The sequence below is a fragment of the Magnolia sinica genome, chromosome 18 (assembly GCF_029962835.1).
Source record: "Magnolia sinica isolate HGM2019 chromosome 18, MsV1, whole genome shotgun sequence".
NCBI classification, from domain to species: Eukaryota; Viridiplantae; Streptophyta; class Magnoliopsida; order Magnoliales; family Magnoliaceae; genus Magnolia; species Magnolia sinica.
In genome coordinates this window covers 33,480,400-33,500,859 of record NC_080590.1, presented here as the reverse complement: position 1 = coordinate 33,500,859, position 20,460 = coordinate 33,480,400, and the positions used below count along the sequence as shown (strand labels likewise).

The window sequence follows — 20,460 nt, the reverse complement described above, 5'->3', positions numbered from 1 at the left end:
GCCATTTCCTTTTTAATCAAATGTTGCTATGGATGTAAGGTTCGAGCTTTCATGACATCCACCCCATCCATCAGGTATGCTGCCTCATCTTTCCTTTTTAATCAAATGTTGCTTTGGATGTAAGGTTCGAGCTTTCATGACATCCACCCCATCCATCAGGTATGCTTTGCGAGCCAAATATCATGATGATCATGATAGTAAACTGTTGGGATGCAATGCAACATCCACCATTTTAATTTGGTGTCGGGACGACCATGGCATTTACATGCCATCCAATGTGCCTCACCAAGATGAAGGGATTACCCAAAACATCAATATTCCATAACTCAGGTTAACCATACCATAAGAATTTAGAGGTTTTGTATAAATATTAAACCGTGTTGAATCAGCCTGATTTTCAGGATCAATGCCATAAAAAGGGGTGGTATACCTGATGGCTGGGGTGGGTTTCATTCACCTCAAATCATTTCCACACATCATAAAAGTTACCCCCGGTTGGTACCCTACTTGAGGCACGCAAGAGTTCTTCCATCAAATGGGCTGCGTCTGGTCGAAGGAACTTCCAGACCCACATCCATTTAACAATCAGGTTTGTATTTTGGCTTCAGAATCAAACTTGTGGAAGTAAGCCCCAACCTATCTTAGGCTAAGGGGGTTTTGGCAGATGAGGATCCTTACCAAAGACATATTTACTCAGATGGGTCTAAGAAGAACGTACAGGACGGGCTTAAATCAAATGACCTTCAAAAGCATAGGCTCACGCCATAAACAACAAAGTAAAGAAGAAATTAATAATAATGCAAGTATAAATGGTCTTCAATAAACTAACCTGCCATCCATATGAAGAGTTATAAGCCTAAGATGAAGCCAAGTGTATATATTCGGAATTTTAACAAGGGTTTTGACAGTCAAATGGGGTTTGGGTTTGGTTAAGGGATAGATTATGTTCATCTCTAAACCAAAGATAGTATAAAGTCTAAGGCCCTGTTTGGGAGACGGCCTAAAAATGAGTTCATCGCACTTTACTTTACAGTAATTATGTATGCGAGATGGCCATCTCTAATACATAATGACTGTTGACATGAAGTCATTATCATGTATTGAGGTGGAGTCAAAGTCAGGTCAGGTCAGGTTGACCCAACTAACTTACACACCTAGCAACATATATAAGTATTAATAATACTTGCCATCATCCATCTACACTAGTAAGCATGCAACGAGCTAGTCATTTCAAACAGAAGCATTACAAGAAGCTAACAAGCTACAGAATGTTCACTAACATGTCAATTCATCAGATACTTTAACTTACAAAATTTACACTTCATGTAACACACAACAACCACTGCAGTAAGTTCTTGCAAGGGGAAGATGGAGCAATCTCACAACACCACCACATTTAAATTAAATTAAAGGGGGAGGGGGGAAGCAAAGAACCTAACCTTTCATTTAAATAAGAGCACGCCATCCTGTTATGAGTGCACTGCAATGTCCACATTTCTCTGCCCTGTCATCTTACTGTGAGGGGCGGATTTGGGGCTCTCCCTCACTGGTTTAAGGCCACCTTTATCTTTGCAAGCACCATTTCCATTCCTTGCAATGCTGTGATCTTTGCCATTGTCTTCTTTGTAATTACCCAGGCTGTGACGGTTTGCCCGTGCACAAGTCACAGCACTCATGTCTCTTTGAGATGGATTAATTGCATCGCTGCAGCTCTTTCTCCGACCCAGCTTTGGCGATTTGGCACGTGTAGTAGGCAGCTGTCATCCAATACAGGAAAAAGATATCAAGATCAGTCTCCTAAAGATATGTTTAAATTTCTATGGAATTACTCATCAGTGTGGCAAAACTGAACCATGTATTCAACAGCATGTAGAGAAAAACAGGAGGGATCTGAAAGAAAGCACAATCTGAATTTCGTGAAGGGCATTTTTTTTGCTTTTCTTTTCACATCATAAACAAGGGGGTATTTTTAAGTTCAATAGTTTCCAAGGGCATGATGTGCTGTCTTTACCACCACTTTATATATAAAATGGCAACAGAATCCATTCTACAACACAGAATTCATACATGTTCATCCAGATTGTCCAAACCAGTGGCTCCACATTCTATATGTAGCACAGCGACTAATGAGATGATCATAGCAATTCAATTCACCTTTGGAATGGGACCAATCATTTCCATCTCAAACCGTCCATTTGTTGGCCACCAATGGGACGGTTAGAATCATCCATCAGTGTTAGTTGGGGCTTGGCCTAACTGAATTAACATGCATCTATGTGACATGAACAGAGGATAGGCTGTCACTAGGCAGTGGGAAGTGGATACCATATTCAGTCCCACACCAAACTAAACAGCTAGTTGCCATCATTATGTCTAGTAAAAGATTTCATTGGCATTTCCTTCCTAAAGCTAAAGCTGGTTTCCCATGCCATTTCCTCATATTTCAGAAGCCTGGTCAGTCGAGGAACACCTAATCCTATTGCACTATATACAGAATAGAGGGAAAAGTTCACGAGAGTACCTATTTAAAAAGAGGAAGAAGAAGAAGTAGAAAAGAAAATGAGGGGTGTGGGGTGGGGGAGGGAAGGAAGAACAAGAAGAAGGTTGATAGAGTACCTTTTTTAGTTCAACCTTAGGAGGAGGTCCCTCGTGGTAGAAGCTGGGCATTGGAGTTGCTTTAAACGTCAAGCTCTTCCTAAGCTGCTTTAAAGCTGCATCCCGCTCTTCCTGAAAAGATCAGATTGGTTAAAAGCAGAAGATAATAGAATCATGTATGTTCAGCCGACAGCTTTCCCCCCTCATATTGCCATAATTAGCAAAATAAAGAAATTAAAATTAAAAAAAAAATTTTAAAAAAAAAAAAGAAGAAGAAGAAGAAGAAGAAAGAAAATGGATGTCATGTAACACCTGGCCTCCAGAGATTTATATATGATACATGATTGGAAAAGGAAGTGTGTTTTCCTATTCTACCCAGCAACAGTGGGGCCCATCATGGGAAGGGTCATGCATTAACATCTTTGTAAGATGATCCTATCCATAACTGGTGGCTTGTGAATGGAAAAATTACAGCTTACTGTCCACAGTCAGGATAATCAAGTCAGGGAGCAGATCACCAGCATGCAGCCCCCACGAGTACAATATACAGTTTATTGGGCCAGACAAATTGCTTGTCTGAACATTGCAAATTTCCTCATCAGAGAAAGAAAATGATACGGTGTACCTTAAAAATAATAATAATAATAATAAATGTCATAGTGTACCTTGGTCCTGGCTTCACACTGGTTTTTCTCTGCCTCCAAAGCTTGGTGTTTCTCCTCTAACTTTGAGTAAAACTAAAAGAAAGACAAATATAGAAAAAAGTTGTAACTGTCAAGATACAATACGAAACTTCACAAACAATTCTCTGATCAAGAACCTACCTCCTTCCGCTTCTCTGCACGCTCACTGCATCTAAAAACAGGAGCAGATGCCATGGTCATCCTGATTTTCAATGTCCGTACTGACGCTGCAGTTCTATGTTAGCTGAGGAAATTCAATACCAAAACTTCTAAAACAAAAGAAGATAGTGAAACAAAAAGACTCGAGGAGACAACAGGAGCCATCAGAGGATACGAAGAAGCAATAGAGCAGGCATCTTCTTCATCTGGATGTTTTGTATTGTCAGGTTGGAGTGGCTTCCTTGACATGAGAGGTGAGTTTGACTGCAATAGCATTGTAACAGTACAGACATCATTGATAGATAAACCCCAATAATGGATGTATACTGGCTGAATGATTTCTCTTAGCGCATGTGAAATCACATTCATCAATGGATTAATTCAAAATGCCATACAATGCTACCTCCTACAAATCCACAGCACCAAATTGGAACAATTTCCAAGCAGTAGTAACATTTTTCTTCCCCTTTTTCCTTAATTTGGATAGGCGAAAACCAAAACATGGATATGGAAAGCCAAATGAGGCATCAAAGGAAAAGGTAAAATGTGGAAAAGAATCCATGTTAACATGTTTTAGCGCGTGATTTCCAGATAATTGTTTATAGGTCAACAGTCAAAAAGCAAGAGCAGTCTCTTGTAACCATCAAAATCTAGATTTAACAGTTTTGTTTTTCAAGGAAATGGATATCTCAGTTTTTCGAGGAAAACTGTGGAAATGGAAAGCAATTTCTACAGTTTTTACAAATGCAAAACATCACATCTGTGGAAATCAATTTCATTTTCCACAGTTTTCCAGAAGATACCATCAACCCAAACAGCCCTAAAGTCCTTACCAATAACAAAAATAAGGATTTTCAAGGATCCTTCTATTGCAATTATGAAAAACGGATTCCACGATCAAGGGCCCAGCCTAGAGAAACATGCAAGCCATCATTAAATATAAGTTCCAAGAGTGATGAGGAGACGGTTTATCATTTATGTAAGGGTGATGAGGAGACAGCTAATCATTTATTTATCCATTGCCTTTTTCTTCGAAAGGCTGGGATTCTAGCCTATCTTCTTTCAAGATCCAGTGGTGTATGCCTACCTTCGTGGATTGTCTGTTAGTGGCAGGTCACAGGGTTAGACTCCCGATGGAAGCTCGGGCATTGTGGAGGTTGGCAGTCTTAGCAGACTTTTGGACTATTCGGATGAAATCCCCTGTAGCTGAGTGGGTTTCTTGTAATGCAATATTGATAGGGTTGTAAGCTTTTTGGCACCATCTCAGTGCCTTGACAAATTCCCTTTTATCTTTCAAAAAGAAAATACAAGTTCTAAGGGGTAAACATAGACTATGGATGCTAATAACAGTACCCAGAAAAGAACCCAATAATTAAATTTCCTAGTTTTTATATTATACATGGATCATGAAAACAGTTTCAAACAAAATTTGAGCTTACTATAATATCATATCCTTGAAAAAAACTTAATTTATACAGTCACGAAATATTACTCATGTAACACAATCATGTTATAAGAATTTAGAAACAGGTCAATCCATAACGTGATTAATGCAGACTCAGACAGTATTCTTGTGTCTTACAAAATTCAATAGCAACGGTTATATCATATCCATCAAAGGATAAAAGTAAAACAAAACCAAACTCACAAACATGCTACCTGTGTCTTCTTCAAGCTAGAGGATTGCAGACTTGCATTAGCAGCTTTGTTTGCACCAGCTTCAGCCCCAGTAGGTCGAGTTCCACCTGAAGCACGCCTGTCAGTCGCCAGAGCAAATGGCTGTGGAACGGTGCAGTTAGATCGTGCATTTCCAGCATTGGAAGATCTCGATGCTGATTCCACAGGAGAGCTTAACTTCTTCTGATTGCTTGGCTTCTGAGCTTCACATGTCACTGTTTTCTCCTCCTGCATGCCATTCTTGGTATTTATGTTCCTAACACAAGGCACATCAGGATCCTTTTGACAGTCCTCGTCTAGACAAAGATCAGCAATCTCAACTGAGTTGTCAATAGTGCATTCCTTCACTTCGTATTCCTTTAGTTCAGTGTTCTCTGCAATAATTTGAGGGTATGGATCCCCCTTGGTTTGTTCATTTGATTCGGTGATTTCACAATGTCCAGGAGCAATGTCATTAACTGGACCATGAGTGTCACCATTTGAATAAATCACGACACAATGAGGCTCCTTGTCCATACAAATATCTGTAACTTCCCTCCCCATTGCCCTGCAACGGACAAAAAACAATTGTCAAGCACTCAAGCCAAAGACCTGAACCAAGACTTTGACATCTGATGAACATCTTTCCAGCATAAATATCCCAATCATGTGATTCATCTGTTACTTTAACAATTTTTTGAAAGAAAGAACTAGAATCATACAACTGGTCGTGTGAGTGTAACATCAGGGTTTTTTGTTGACAGGTGGTGGAAGTTTGTTATGGGCATTTTGGGTACATTGTGTCCAAGAGAAAACAAAGGAAAAAATAATAATTATTATTATTATCATGCACTGAATATTTCTGCAAGAATAATTGAATCATGGAATCCAATTTTGAGTTCTTGTTTGGATCGCAAGTTGAAATCTCATATTCCTCTCACAATACCCACCTAGTTTCTTGTGCCAAGAATCTAAAATATGGAGAAAGTGTACTGATTGTTTGGTGGAACCCACCCTTTTCACTGTGATCCAAACCAGTGTTTGAAATATCAGTATCACGTTACGTATCGCATTCTTAGGATACGAATACGTATCGGTTATCGCATGGGATATATCGGTTGTATTGTGTAATGTATTACTGCGGTTGGAAACATGGGGAAACATTAGGAAATTGGTTGAATTTTTTTATGAAACTTCGGTGATTGTTAAAAAAAGACATCAATACACACTTATAAATCAAAACATTATAAAAAACAAGTACACATAATATCTTTTCTTTGTATGTGGTCCTAATCTATGCGTTGTCTAACTAAATTGATGTAAGTATATTCAATGTCTATTCATATATTTTATAAATGTAAAAAGACATGTGGAAACACAAGCAATACATTCAAAAGCAAAAGAAGAATCACTAGATTAGGTTACAGACATGTTTGATGTGATGTTTGAACACAGATTGCAAAGAAATTGCGAGAAACTAGGAAATTTTGAATTTTTTTCAATTTTTCGCAACTCAGCCCATCTCCTTCAAATCTCACAATCGAAGATCCCAATTCATAATTTTTCGTGCAGAACATGAAAAATCATGAATTTGTAATAATTTGACACTAATTTAACATGATTCATAGAAAATAAGAGCATCGAAATTCGAAAATGCTCCCTAGATTGAACATATGGGATATATCGTGCTACTAGTGTGTTTCATATCGCACTGGTGGGATACAAGATATATCATGGGATATATCGGCCGATATCATCGATATTTAAAACAGTGATCCAAACAGCACAAATCATCAATCAAAGGAAAACCCTTTTCCTTGCCCAGTGTTTGGCATGGAAAAAATGGTTTCCAAACAAGGCCCTCACTATGGGATGCCACAATATAAGGTGACATTCTTGTGTAGATGCATGTAATGTTATCTGACAAAGCGTTATAAATCTTAAATGGCTCCTAAAGTACAGTTAGATCTCAGAATCCTAACTCAAAACTGCACCTGCATAGAATCTCCTGAAAAATCAAAATCCCAAACTATCCCTTTTTGTTTTAATTCACTTCAACATGACCTGATCTGGTCCTTTGTTACTTTATTTATTGATCTAACAAAGAGTAGCCTTAATTTACATAGGAGAAATAAAACCAATCAAAGTTTACAATACCTGCTCAGTCACTTCTCATTATACTGTTTACACAACATAGACCATTTGGAATTCAATAACAAGTATTAGATCCATCGATCCAACACCAAAACAAACAACAATAAACAGATGGGAAGCAATTATTTGAGCAAATCAGTATGTCCATAACCAAGGAAAACTACAAGGCTTCAAAGAAAAAGATGAATATGCCAGTTTGGAAATAATTCAAAATGCAAATTGGATGCAGTCATCAGCATACAGCACACCACTCACTTGACGTTGTGAACTAAATCTCAGAAAAAAGAGAACAGATCTGAACAAAGGCATTGAACTTTGTGTGTGTGTGTGTGTGTGTGTGTGTGGACATGCGTGTGTGTTCACCTAACAAAAGAGACCAAAATAAGCATGCAAAAAAAAAATAAAATAAAAAAAATCAAAAGAAAAATAAAAACCTCTGCAATCATGATCTGTGACAGGCTTCAATGCCATCACCAGGCCCTGAATAAATATAGTTATGATAAAACAGATCATACTAGGTTTCCTTGAGTAACCAACATTGCTAAAAAAAATAATGAATAAAGAGTGTTTAATTGGATTACAAAAGTTTATTTATTTTCAGTTTTATTTCTTTTTTTATTTTTCTAAAGGAAACCACTAATATTACACTAGAAATGAAGACAAGTGCGCACAGAAGTGTCATTACACAAAAAGTTTGATAAACAGGCAGGAATCCTGCACCCATGTTCAGTGAAAGTTAGGGCGGATGGAGGCAAGGCAATTTGCAGCAGCATTAGCTTCCCTAAATATGTGGGATATTTCTTTTGATTACAACACGGGAGCAATATATTGCTTTCAAGACCTTGTAAATGTTAATTACGGACCATTCATTTAGCAGTGCAATTATCAGACGAATAAAAGAATCAAACATATGATATCAAAAAGAAAGTACAGCATGACATCAATAAAAACACCATGCAGAAAGAATTGCAAATTAGGTAGAAGACATCAGATCTGAATAAGGAAACAGATAAATAAAACCTCAGGAACTAAAATGAGCGACCAGCCACAGAAAAAACCAGCATCATCCGGGCTTAAATGAAAATAAATGATCCATCTTAGAAATAATGAATGCAAGAACACACAGATTCACGGGTATCACATTTGAATGCATTAAATGTAGAGAGGCACAAAAAAAGGGGGGGGGTGTGAATGTCACTGCATTCAAAAGGTTGAAAAGGAAATAATGAAGCAACAAGTGCTACTTTTCCTTTCCAATTGCCGAAAATAATAATAATAAAGCAAGGAAATTAAAACTAATCACTCATTCTACTGCTGATATGAAAGGAAAACAACTAAAACTGAATGAAAGAGAAGATGTATACATGAAGAAGAGAGGGTAAGCAAAATAACGATGAAAAGAAAAGGTTAAAAAAAAAAAAAAAAACAAACACTATTTCTCAGGGTGGATTTAGAAGAACAATGACCAGAATGAGAAAAGCAAATAGACTGTAGATTCAAACTAATATAGGGTGTGTTTGAATGACCGTAGGAGAGGCAAAAAAAAAAAAAAATCGCTGCATTCAAAAGGTTGAAAAAGAAATAATAAAGCAGCAAGTACTACTTTTCAGTTGATTGATGGCAATAGAAGGAAAATGAAGAATACGAGCAAAAATTGCTCGTTTTCCTTCGAAGTGCAGAAAAACTGAAAAAAATAAAAATAAAAATAAAATAAAATAAAAATAAAAACTCATTCTTCTGCAGATATAAAAGAAAAAACAACTAAAACGAAATGAAAGAGAAAGATGTATACATGAAGAAGTAAAAGGAAGCTAAATCAAGATGGAAAAAAAAAAAAACACACAATTCCTCAAGGTGGATTTAGAAGAACAATGACCAGAATGAGAAAAGCAAATAAACTGAAGAATCAAACCAATATAGGGTGTGTTTGGATGACACTAGGAAGGTGAGCACAATGCCCCATTTCAAATTAACATCTTATGCATTGCAGATTCAAGCAGCGACAAATGAGACATTGTTGGAAGCAGAAAAGGCGGATAAAGCTCTATCTTGTCGAATGTGGTTTTTCTGAGTGACCCCAAACGCCTCTTTTCCCACAAATTTGGAGTACATCCAAACGCAGCATTTAGGGAACGAAATGAAAATGCATCAGATTCAATGGGTAAGGGAAAAAAAAAAAGAAGCAATAACGGACACTTCTAATTGAAAAGAAAGAGGAAAAGATGGAAGAAACGACACTTGGTCTAACGTCAATTAGGCCAAAGTAAATTTGAAAACGGAGAAAATGTAAAGGAAAAAACTACATTCAGCTGGGTAAACAGAAAAAAATCGAAGGAAACAAACAAAACATGCAATCAAAACTGAAAAGTTCAGATTTCCTGTCCGATTCTTTTAAAAAATGAAGAAAATGCAAGCGAAAATCACTCAATCTACAGTCGATCTTACAAAATAACCAAACATTCACAAAAGCAAGCTGAAAATACAGCCATCCCAGCTGGATTGAAAGAAAAATCAAAGAAATTAACCAAGAAGGAACAATCAAAACCAAAAACTTCCTAAATACATACAAAAACGAAGGAAAAGAAGCAAACCACTCGATCTACATCCGAATACTGAAAGAATTCGCAAACAGAGTAAATGCAAGCAAAAGAAGCACTCCTCTCTACTCGATCCACAGAAAAATCAGAGAAAATACAGATATAGAAACCATCGAAATCGAAAAAACAAAAGACACATTCTCTGTCCTCGACCGAAGACAGATTCAATAAAAACCCTGTCATTTATCACAAATTTCAGATAAATTTCACGAGATCGAGAAGAACAGATGGAAATTTTAAATTTTAAATTAAAAAATTAAAAAATTAAAAAATTAAAAAAAGGAGAGATTTCTTACGATTCTCTTCTTTTTTGCGATCTGATAAAAATCTAGGGTTTACTTTAGGAATTATACGACGAGAGAATTGCTTCCCTTTTCTCTCTTCACTCGCTCTGCTTCTGCTGCTGCTTCTCCTCTTGCGCGGCTCTCGTGCCGTCGATGTCTGTGGTATTTATCGCTGTGTGGATTTAACGCCGTCAACTAACGGCAAATTTCGAAAACCCTAGGCGGGTCCGGTTCTTTTTATTTTTTCAGGGAAATGCGATTGGAATCCTTACGAGTAACAGTAAGTATTCTCGCTCGTGTGAGATGAACGAGGTCTTCGTGGAATACGTGGCTATATGTAACACGTGTAAGAGATCGAAACCATCCGTAACGTGATACATAGTGTATAAATCTTATGTCCAATAAAATCTAGTAATCTGATGACCTATTCTATCACACTCATATGAAAAAAATGAACGGTTGGGAAAAAGAATAAAGTCAACATCCATTCATGTGTTATTTGATGAATGAACGGCTAACTTTGGATCTTGAGAATGATCTCCTGACGCCCTAATTGATGAATGGCCCAGATCTTGCATATATGTGCTATCTTGGCAAGTCTGCGCTAAAGTCCCTGTACGTCTCATACAAAACGACTACACTAGGCTTTTCTATGGTTGGTAGGATGGGGGACCCACCGTTTTATACCATGGCCCACAATAGGAGAGTCTGATCATCAAGTGGACCATGTCTGTCCAAAATGCGTGGTTAAAGGTGTTTACCAACTGCTGGTGGCAGAATACAGAGATGGCCCATCTGATCATTGTAGCGGCCTATTTTTCATCTACCTAATTCCAAAGTGTCCCACATAATGCACGACCCGGATCTAACACACGAGATTTGCTACAATGCCTGCCCCATATATTGCAAGGGACATGGATTGCCAACGAATATCTGTGGGGGCCCACTATGATGTATATGATGGACGCGGTTTGGCTAGTGATGCCGCCACCAGCCAGGTGGCTAGTGGTCGGTGTTGTGGATCACACCATGATGTGTGTATTTTATCCATGTTGTCCATCTATTTTGAAAGATAATTTTAAGGCTTGATCCGGTAGATTTAAATCTAATGTGGACCATACCTTGGAAAAAGTAGTGATTGAGTTTCTAACATTAAAAACCTCCTAGGGCCCACTGTAATGGTTATTTGACATCTAACCTGTTGATTAGGTCTGCTGACTTGGACGAAGGGAAAATATATATATCAGTTTGGTCCAAAACTTTTGTGTTTTTAACTGTGGGTGTTCAATCAACACTCTATGGCCCACTTGAGATTTGGATCAACACTGTTTTCAGGCTCATTCCATAAAATAAGACGAGAGAATGGGTGGACAAGGTGGATAAAACACATACATCATGGCGGGGCTCAAAGAGGGGAGTAGCCAATCCCTTTCCGTATATGATTTATCCCAAGTCAAAGATGAGAGAGAAGAACAAAAAGAGAAAAGGGTTTAGAAAGAATCCATTAGTTTGAGTAGAACTAGAGTAATTGCACACCCAAAGCCAAAGATCTGATAAGGAGTTTACACTAGGGGGTGGAGCTCACCAATACCCATGAAGGGCACTTGGAGGCAAAGGTTAACTCTACACCCTGAGGATCCTTACTCTTGCTCGGGTGGCAGACTCTCAAGGGTTTCAACACTCGGTCAAGAATTCGAGTATCCATAGGTGGTGAAATTCCACTAGTGTGAGTGTGTGGGGTGTATGTGCGCGTGTTAAAAATAAAAAATAAATTTTTTTGAAAAAAAGTGCTAGACTAGGAGAAGATACCTCGTTTCAACACTGAGGTCTTGGTATCGATTTCTCAGTGGGGGTGGCTAACAATAATGTCTAAGTGTCTACTGATATTGATCCAAATTTATAAACTTAAAACAAAAAAAAAAAAACAATTGTGAGCCCTACAAAAAATTTTAGACATGGAAGTTAGCCATGAGAAGACCAAACTAGCCTAACAAGAAGGGATCTACACTTGCATATGAATTATGAGAGCTCCTCCACCTCAGAAACTTAGGTGGTGGGATTCATAGCACATAAAGAGACACATCATTAAGAAAAATGAATCTAAAAACACATTGTGGTGGAAGACTCTTCGTTGTTAAACCTCAATAGAAAGCTCTCTCATAACAGAGTCACATAACCTAGCAAAACCAAAGCAAACAAGACATGCATTTGTCTTCAAACCCCTAAGCATCAACCACATAAATCACACTCCAAATAATGACCTAAGAGCTATAATTCTAATTCTAATATTCTAAAATATGAATATGATGATGTATTCCTTAGAAAGGAACTTATGGTTAAAAGTATGGTTATTTCTTTCCTTCCATATGTGGCAAGCTAAAGAAGAGATGTAAAGCCTATTAATTAGTATACCAAGTGGATCCTTGGGATTTTTTCACAAGTTGATGGACAAATTGGGAAAGGGATAGACTCAAGGAATAGGGGCAATTTATCTTAGGATGAAGTTGCTCTAAGATTTGAGAACAATAAAAACATTAAAAAGATAGATGATCCTCGGTCTCAATAAAAGATTGGTAAAATGAGGAAAAACCAGTTGAAACCATTTCAAGTTTGAGCATTATATTTTTCATTTTTAATTAGTCAAAAAAGTTATCTAATTAAAAAGATTGGTGTAAGAGTGCTTCGAGATATTACCTTTAAACCAAACAAGGTCAACCCAATATGCAATGGGAAAAATACATCTACTAGCTTAAATGGCAGAGGAGATGGATAGATGATCTTTTGGATAAAGAGTCCAAATAGTCACATTATCCAAAGAGGTAAGGAGAATATTATTTAATTCACCAAAAATTACTAGTAAAGTAGATGTGGGAGAATGGGTGTGCCATTTTCCATTAAAAGTGAAAGTATAAGCCTTGATGTCTGCGCCCATACTAAGATCACATACATCGTGGCAAAACTGATCAAAGAGGCTAGAGTCTCCGAACCATGGGTCATACCAAAAGTTACTTAATCAAAGAACCCATCCATCCATTTTGCTAGCTTATTTTAGTACCTAGGATCCACTATAACATTTTTATCTTTCATCCAACCAGTTCATAAAGTCACTTAAACCTTGACGAAAGGAAAACACAAATATCAGCCTGATTCAAGCTTCCATGGCCTCCATGAAGTTTTTAACAGCAATCATTTAATCTCCATTTCTTCTTTAAGTGTGGTCCACTTGAGCTATGGATCTAACTCATTTTGGGGTCGATACCCTAAAAATAGCTCAAAAAATTAGTGGACTGTAGGGATAAAACACATGCATCACAGTGGGCCTAGAAAGCTTGGTCTCCAAGATATCCTAGGAGGCGTACTATTGCAACAAGATACAGTGGACATTTTAGGCTTTGAATAATTAAGGTAATATGATTATTCAAACTCTGATGGATTAGATTATTTCAACATTTTGATAATGTAGTTATTTTCCATTAAAAACGAACGGTCACCATAACTCCTAAATAATCAACCTTGGAAAACATTCAATATAATATTTTTTATTTAATTCTTCATTCAACCTTGGACATATATCATATAAACGGTTTGGATGAGTGGGAAAAAAAAAGAAAATGCAAACCCAACAGATTAGTAGCGACGTTTCCGATTAAAATACTGCAGGGATGTATTCTAGCAATCGTCCTCGCACCGTCACACGCAATCTTCCAGCACTGAGAGTAGCCATCCAGTAGCTAATTGCGCGAGTAGGCTTTCCATTTCTCGTGTCATAGTCGCGCGTTCCAATCTTGTGAAGATCCTTTTTAGACAGATTGCAGTAGCTCACCTCCTTTTTAGTCTATTTGTCGGAATTCCTTGGAAGGGCGAGTAGACATGATTCGGTAGACAGCCGTCAGACCCGGAATATGGTAGAGCCATCTTGCAGAATCCACGTGGTAGCGTGCAGCACAAATCAGGACGTTCGTTGCGGTGGGTCTTGTGATGGATGGCCTGTGTTTTAAAAATCACACCTATGGAAAAATCCTAGATATTGATTTTGTTTACTTCCCATAATCAATCTCTACCGTGAACGACTATCGTTGTTTTAAGACCAATCACATTATCTACATTCAACGGACGGTAGATGCACCATCAACGATGGTGATGGGATACAGGTGATGTGTGCTGAGTACAGAAGAGGGTAATTTCTTACTTTACGTGTTTAGAATCTAGAATCGTGCAATAGAAAGCTAAGCACCTTGAGGTTATACTATGATTTCTTTGTAACATCCACTTCGTTCATCCATGAGCATCAGATAAACTATACCCTTGATTTGTATAATTGCATCCAATGCACAAATAAGTTATGGATTGGCTTGAAATGATACTCAATTGTAGTATAATGCAATTTTTATAATTCTACTTATGAGGTCATTATGATTTATGTATAGAATCCAATCCATCCAAGAGGGTCTCCACACGGTCAAAATAGGACACTAAGAAATAAGTACAATCCATCCCTTGCTTAAATTTGGGCTAGTTTAAGTGGATGTTCATTATCTCTACATGTGGCCCACTTAATAATTACATGGACTTGATTTTGAAAGTATCCCATCATCACCGATGGGACTGATCACTTGATACATGGGTTAGATGACTTAACACACAACACAATTGATCTCACACAAACATCACATGTAAGTGTATAAAGCCTTGTTTGGCACCATGTAGTTGGAGTGCTTGGATTGGAAATCTACTTAATTTAGAATACCATGGATTTGAAATTCTCCTTTTGTGTTTGGAGCTATAGATCAAAATAATGTGTAATCCAAAAATAACTATGCACTTAAATTATATAGTACATTTATAAGTGTTTAAATTTAATCACTAAATTAATTTTAATATCCTTAATTAGTGTACATACAGGATATTTTTGTGAACATCGCTTGTCCTAACGCAGTTCATCGCGAGGAGAGAGGGAGGAAACTCGCTCGCTCACTACTCTTTGCTGCGGTGCCAAATGTTTATTGTAAGACCCGTTTCCTAGTCTATACTGTTCCGTCGACTCCCACGATCCTTTCCGTCGAATTCCGGCAACCTGCGATGTATAATCGACGCTTACGCACGACCGCAAGTCGAATCCCGTAGATTTGAGTCGGCTTAATCCGAGACTTGTACCATTGCAACCGCATCATCGCCGCGGTTCTAACGCCGCCTCTTGCATACCGATCTGATACCCTAGCAGGGAGATGTGGGCTGGCGTTTATTTCTAAGAAAACGTCACGCGTTTGCAATCCCAAGAAAATCTCTACAACATCTCTCATCAATTAATCAATCAATCCATCAATCAATCACTTCATGTCAAGTATACATCACCTTTCACCCCATCCCCAAGCAACCACCAAGTCAACTCTTTCTCACCCTTTCTCTTACACACCCATACATGTCAAGTACAATATCACCTCACAACCATCACTCACATCCATCACCTCTCTCCTTACAACCCTCTCTCTCTCTCTCATTTCTCAACACATTCCCAAGCAAGTAAGAGAACTCACGTCCAAGCATTCCATGTGAGAGAGAAAAGTGAGTTTGTGTATGGCCCACTTTCCCATCCCAAATCCATCATCCTAACCATTCAAACCTCATCTTCCACCATCAAAGTGAGACACAAAGAGATTGGCTTTCCAACGGACCGAGAAGATCGAACGGTGGGTGCTTATTAGGCTAGGTTTTCATGTTTTGATGATGGGCCAAGTGAGGCATACCGATTGATGGTATGGATCTCACTTGGGACCCTAGATGTGGCCGATGGCCCACCTTGATTTTCTTATCATTCCATGATGGGGCCACTCTCCATGGACCCCATCATGATGTTTACTTTCTAGCCTAAAAAGGGGTTATCTAGACCTTATATCTTGGTGGAGAAGTGATCTCCACCATTAATCTTTGATTTGATGGGCCCACATGCAATGAGACCTACTTGATGTATGATTGGATGCTTGAAACGGAGGGCCCATAGTGTCGGGGTCCCTCCATCACGTGTGTCCCTCTATCTTCCTCTCTCTCTCCCTCTCCTTTTATTTATGTATGTTTTTATGTGTGATGAGGTGGCCGTGTGGCCTACTTGGATGGACCCCACTATGAAGCATGTATTGGATCCAATCTTTTTATAGGTGGGGCCCACTTTATACGTGTGTTGTTCCACACCACCCAGCCATGTGGTGGCCCACCTAAGTAGGGCCTACCTTAAATGTATTTGTCTTACCAGTAACCGTCCAGCGTCTGGACGTGCACCGGGAAAACGCAAATATTAGCTTGTTTCATAAAGCTTTGGGAAGGGCCATTTGTATAGGCCTCACCTTGATGCATATATTCAATCCATGCTGTCCATTCCATTCTTCAGATCATTTTAGGCATTGAGCCGAAAAATGATGCTGATCCGAATTTCTGGTGAGCCATAGCATAACAAACTGTGATTTTTACCGTTGAAAAATCACCTGATGATTCTATCCACCAAAACCCCTCGAATATTGGGCTTGTTTGGCTTGCCTTGAGATATGGAGAGCAATGGATGGTGTGGATTCCTTTGATGCGGGCCCCACGCGTGAAAAATCGCGAGAATACGCGATTTCAAAAAAAATAAAAATTTAAACAGGCAGCGCCTGCTGTAGCCGACGCTACAGCAGAACACTGCTGCGCTGGTGGCGGACGGACAGCAGACCCACGGCCCTAGCCGTGGGCCCCACCATGATGTATGTTTGTCATCTAAACCGTTCAAAGGGTGGGCCACTTCCTGAAGTGGGCCCCCTCCAAATATTAGCCCCATCTAAAGCTCAGGTGGCCCACATCATAGGAAACATTGGGGTTAAACTGTTTGCCATTGAAACCCATTTTTGGGTTCACAGAAGTTTCAGATCATATGAAATTTGTTTTTTCTCTTCATTCCAAGTCCGTATGACCTTATCAATGATTGGATGGCTAGTAAACGTTGTGGTGGGCCCCACGTGGAACCCACCAATGATGTGTGTGTCTTATTGATGGTGAGACCGGGGTGTGTTTTAGTCACACCGTCCACAACAGTAGACGTGGAACCCACCATGGGGCATGTGTTTTATACATGTCGTCCACCCATTTTACTGGGACAGTGGGTCCCACTGCTGTTGACCTCAGCAAGGTCTATGGGACCCACCATGATGCATGTGCTGCATCCAAACCGTCCAGCCACTTTGAAAGCTCCTTTTATGGCATGGGCTAAAGAATGAGTCAAATCCATAGTTCAAGTGGACCCCACCATTTAAAGTAGTGGACAATGACGTCCACCGTCCAAAATTTCTAAGGGGTCATAGTAGTTTCCTAATAAGATAATATTTGCTTCCACTTCATCTATCACTATGTTAGTTTATAAACAGGTTAGATGGGAAACATATGTTATGGTGGGCCTTAGGAATTTTAACAGTGGAAATCATTATCACCACTTTATTTGGGTGTGGCCCATTTGATGTACATATGGGGCCCGTTGGTGTGGCCCATTTGATGTATTTGTGGCCACCCACTAAGGCCCACTTTGATATATATATATATATATATATATATATATATATATATATATATATATATATATATATATATGTATATATATATATATAAGGCCCATGTTACGAGGCCCATTATGGTGTATTCAAAAGCCCAGGGGATATGGCCCATTGCAATGTACATAAGGCTCATTGATGCGGCCCACTTGATTTATATAAGGCCCATATGAGGCGGCCCATTTGATATATCTGAGGCCCATGGGTCGAGGCCCAACGGGATGTCCTTAGGGTCCATTGCAATGTGCGATGCCTCCATGGGTTGTGTAATGATGTTTTATGGCGGGCCATGCCTTGAGAGCAATGTTGGTTTGACGTCCACATTATAAGAATAATGTTGGTTTAATGTCCGCATTATAAATCTCCCTAAGGCCCATTGATAGGCCCATATTTGTTGTGCGTAGGCCATCTAGGCCCATCTTCGTCGTGAGGATAGTTCATCACCTTATAACATGCTTAGCATAGTTCCATGACTCATGCCCATACGCATCATATGTATGCTTGATATGAGGAATATTTGATCATAGCATAAGCCAGTTGGGCTGAGACATTTATGGGACTCCTTATGAGATGGAGTGCCCCACATGATCGCGCAGTACGCGCTGGATTGCCGCATGATTTGACGGTGTGATTCATGCATCTCGCATTTGTGTGACATGATCATTGTACGCCCTAGCGACATCAGGGCCGTGGCTCCACAGGTACATCGTGAATGACCGCATTAGATACCGAAAATACTTGGTTCTAGCACTGTGGGCACTTAAGATATCATTGGGTGAGAGTTTCAGAACCTTTTTGGTACCACGAGATACTCCAACGTCTAGATCAAGTGGATACGCGAGCGCCCGAGTGCCGAATACCAGTAGGTCGCGTCTCCCGCTGTATCGTGGTCCGTTGGAAGGGGGTGTGGCCTTATCCGCCCGAGTGAGGGGGCTATAAGCTAGGCTGAGTTTGACTAGCTCGCAAATGAGTCCATTATCGACGAGCCGGGTAGGTATTGGCAGACTACTGGTCAGGCGGATAGTGAGGTCTATTCCACTTGCTTGGCTGTGCAGCTAGGGAGGAGGTAGTCAGTGTGAAGTGTATTAGACCCCAGTGACATCCAAAGGGGAACTGTACTGATATGTGTACTTGATGAAGACTGACATGCTTGCTTTGCATCTCGCATATGACATTTGGCTACATAAGCCTCGCATCGCATGACCTTGGTATGGCCGATAGCATTCATGCCTTGCATCACATCGTTTTGGTATAACTGATTGCATTCATGGACTTACCCGCATATTTTCGCATTACTCTGGAATTATATACTTGGCACTTGCCTTGAGCACACACTTACACCACCCTCTAAGCTTTTGTAAGCTTATACACAACAATTGCGTGCAGGTAGCGTTGGACAGCAGCAGCGCTGAGGCAGGAGTGCGCATCAGTTTATTTTGGAGCCTTTTGATCATCTTGTATTTCCCTTTTCGCACTGTACTTAAAGTTTTTGATATAGCGGATATGTGGTGATGTTGTTTTGTGACTTGGTTATGCTTGTGGTTATGCTCCATTACAAAAATAAAAATAAAAATTCATACTGAAAATCCTTCTTATAGGATCCCAGGATCGGAATCTGGCATGTGAGTGCCGGAATCCGATAATGGGGCACTACGGAGGTTGTCGACGTCGGATTCGGCGATCGAAAAATTTGTGAGCCCGTTTTTCGAGTTTGGGGCGTGACATTTATGATTTGGTTTGGTTTTGCAATACTTTTTAAAGGCGGCCAAAAGATGGAACATTTGAAATTTTGAAGTCGCCACTTGTAACATCTCGGATTTTCGCCAACTCGAATTCCAAAAATCCTTAAGAATTTTTTCATTGACAATATTTTATTTTATTACCTAGTGATATTCAATATACGATCCTAATAAAAATGATACTGTTACCATTAAAAGAATTGTTCAAATTCATCTAGAAATCCTAATAGACCTATCAAATAGGCCCAATCACTTAAATCCTAGATTCAGCCTTGTGATTTAATTACCTAAGGCATAAATCTAAACGACCTACCGCTGATTAATCAAAATAACCATAGTTTAATGAAGACTAGTGCATTTCAGTATTAAGGTCATAGGTTCGAGGGCTCATGTGGTATATGTTGGCATGCGCATTTCAGCACTAAGGTTATGGGTTTAAGAGGTCCTGTGGTGTATGTCCACAAGTGAGTCATTTGTTTTAAAGGAAAAAAAAAAAGAAAAAAAGAAGAGACTATATAAGTTTACCTTACAATTACCCTGCAATTCACTCCAAAACAGCCATCCAAACAAGCTTGGCCTACTTGATCTCAATCAATCAAAAATGAGGTTTATCCTTCTTTCCAAATGCGAAAGGACGTTTTCTATGTGTACTGCTAGTAGACATTTTTGCTCTTTTTCCTTCGAACGGCACCAAACTTCGGGACTCATTAGTACTAGAGACTGGCCCAAATAATCCTATTTAACCTTTCAACCGTCAAGATTGTTCAATCAGTGGGCCCACTCATGATTGAACTACTGTTTCAACGGTGTGATCTTTCTAATGTTACCTCCGATTCTTTCGGAAGTACTCTTCTTTTCAATTGTTAGCACGATTTTTTCCTCTATTCTCAATTTCAGTGCATTATCCACGAGTGGAATACATCAACGTTGATCCAGACCGTCCAAATAACATAAATGGAGCTTCAGATACGTAATTACACTCTTGAATGGATGCAGTTGTATAATTTCATGAAGGCCCACTAAAT

General features: G+C 39.1%; 1 protein-coding gene across 1 annotated transcript; it reads right to left on the bottom strand.

The window, feature by feature from the left end:
- Positions 1 to 1,218: 1,218 nt before the first annotated feature.
- On the bottom strand, positions 1,219 to 10,323 carry LOC131232991 (protein WVD2-like 1). Its single transcript, XM_058229536.1, has 7 exons — positions 10,141 to 10,323; positions 5,097 to 5,661; positions 3,613 to 3,701; positions 3,420 to 3,513; positions 3,261 to 3,332; positions 2,617 to 2,727; positions 1,219 to 1,757 (listed from the first exon to the last, which is right to left on the bottom strand). The coding sequence occupies exons 2-7, from the start codon at positions 5,655 to 5,657 to the stop codon at positions 1,470 to 1,472; spliced, it is 1,215 nt and encodes a 404-aa protein (XP_058085519.1). The 5' UTR covers positions 5,658 to 5,661; positions 10,141 to 10,323; the 3' UTR covers positions 1,219 to 1,469.
- Positions 10,324 to 20,460: the final 10,137 nt, after the last annotated feature.

What these genes read in the sequence shown, in the direction of transcription:
- LOC131232991 (XM_058229536.1), bottom strand. Translation starts at nt 5,657, where the DNA reads ATGGGGAGGGAAGTTACAGATATTTGTATGGACAAGGAGCCTCATTGT. An exon ending in CTAGCTTGAAGAAGACACAG is followed by an intron (nt 3,702 to 5,096) that starts GTAGCATGTTTG and finishes ATGCTATTGCAG; the next exon opens with TCAAACTCACCTCTCATGTC. An exon ending in CTAAGGTTGAACTAAAAAAG is followed by an intron (nt 1,758 to 2,616) that starts GTACTCTATCAA and finishes ATTGGATGACAG; the next exon opens with CTGCCTACTACACGTGCCAA.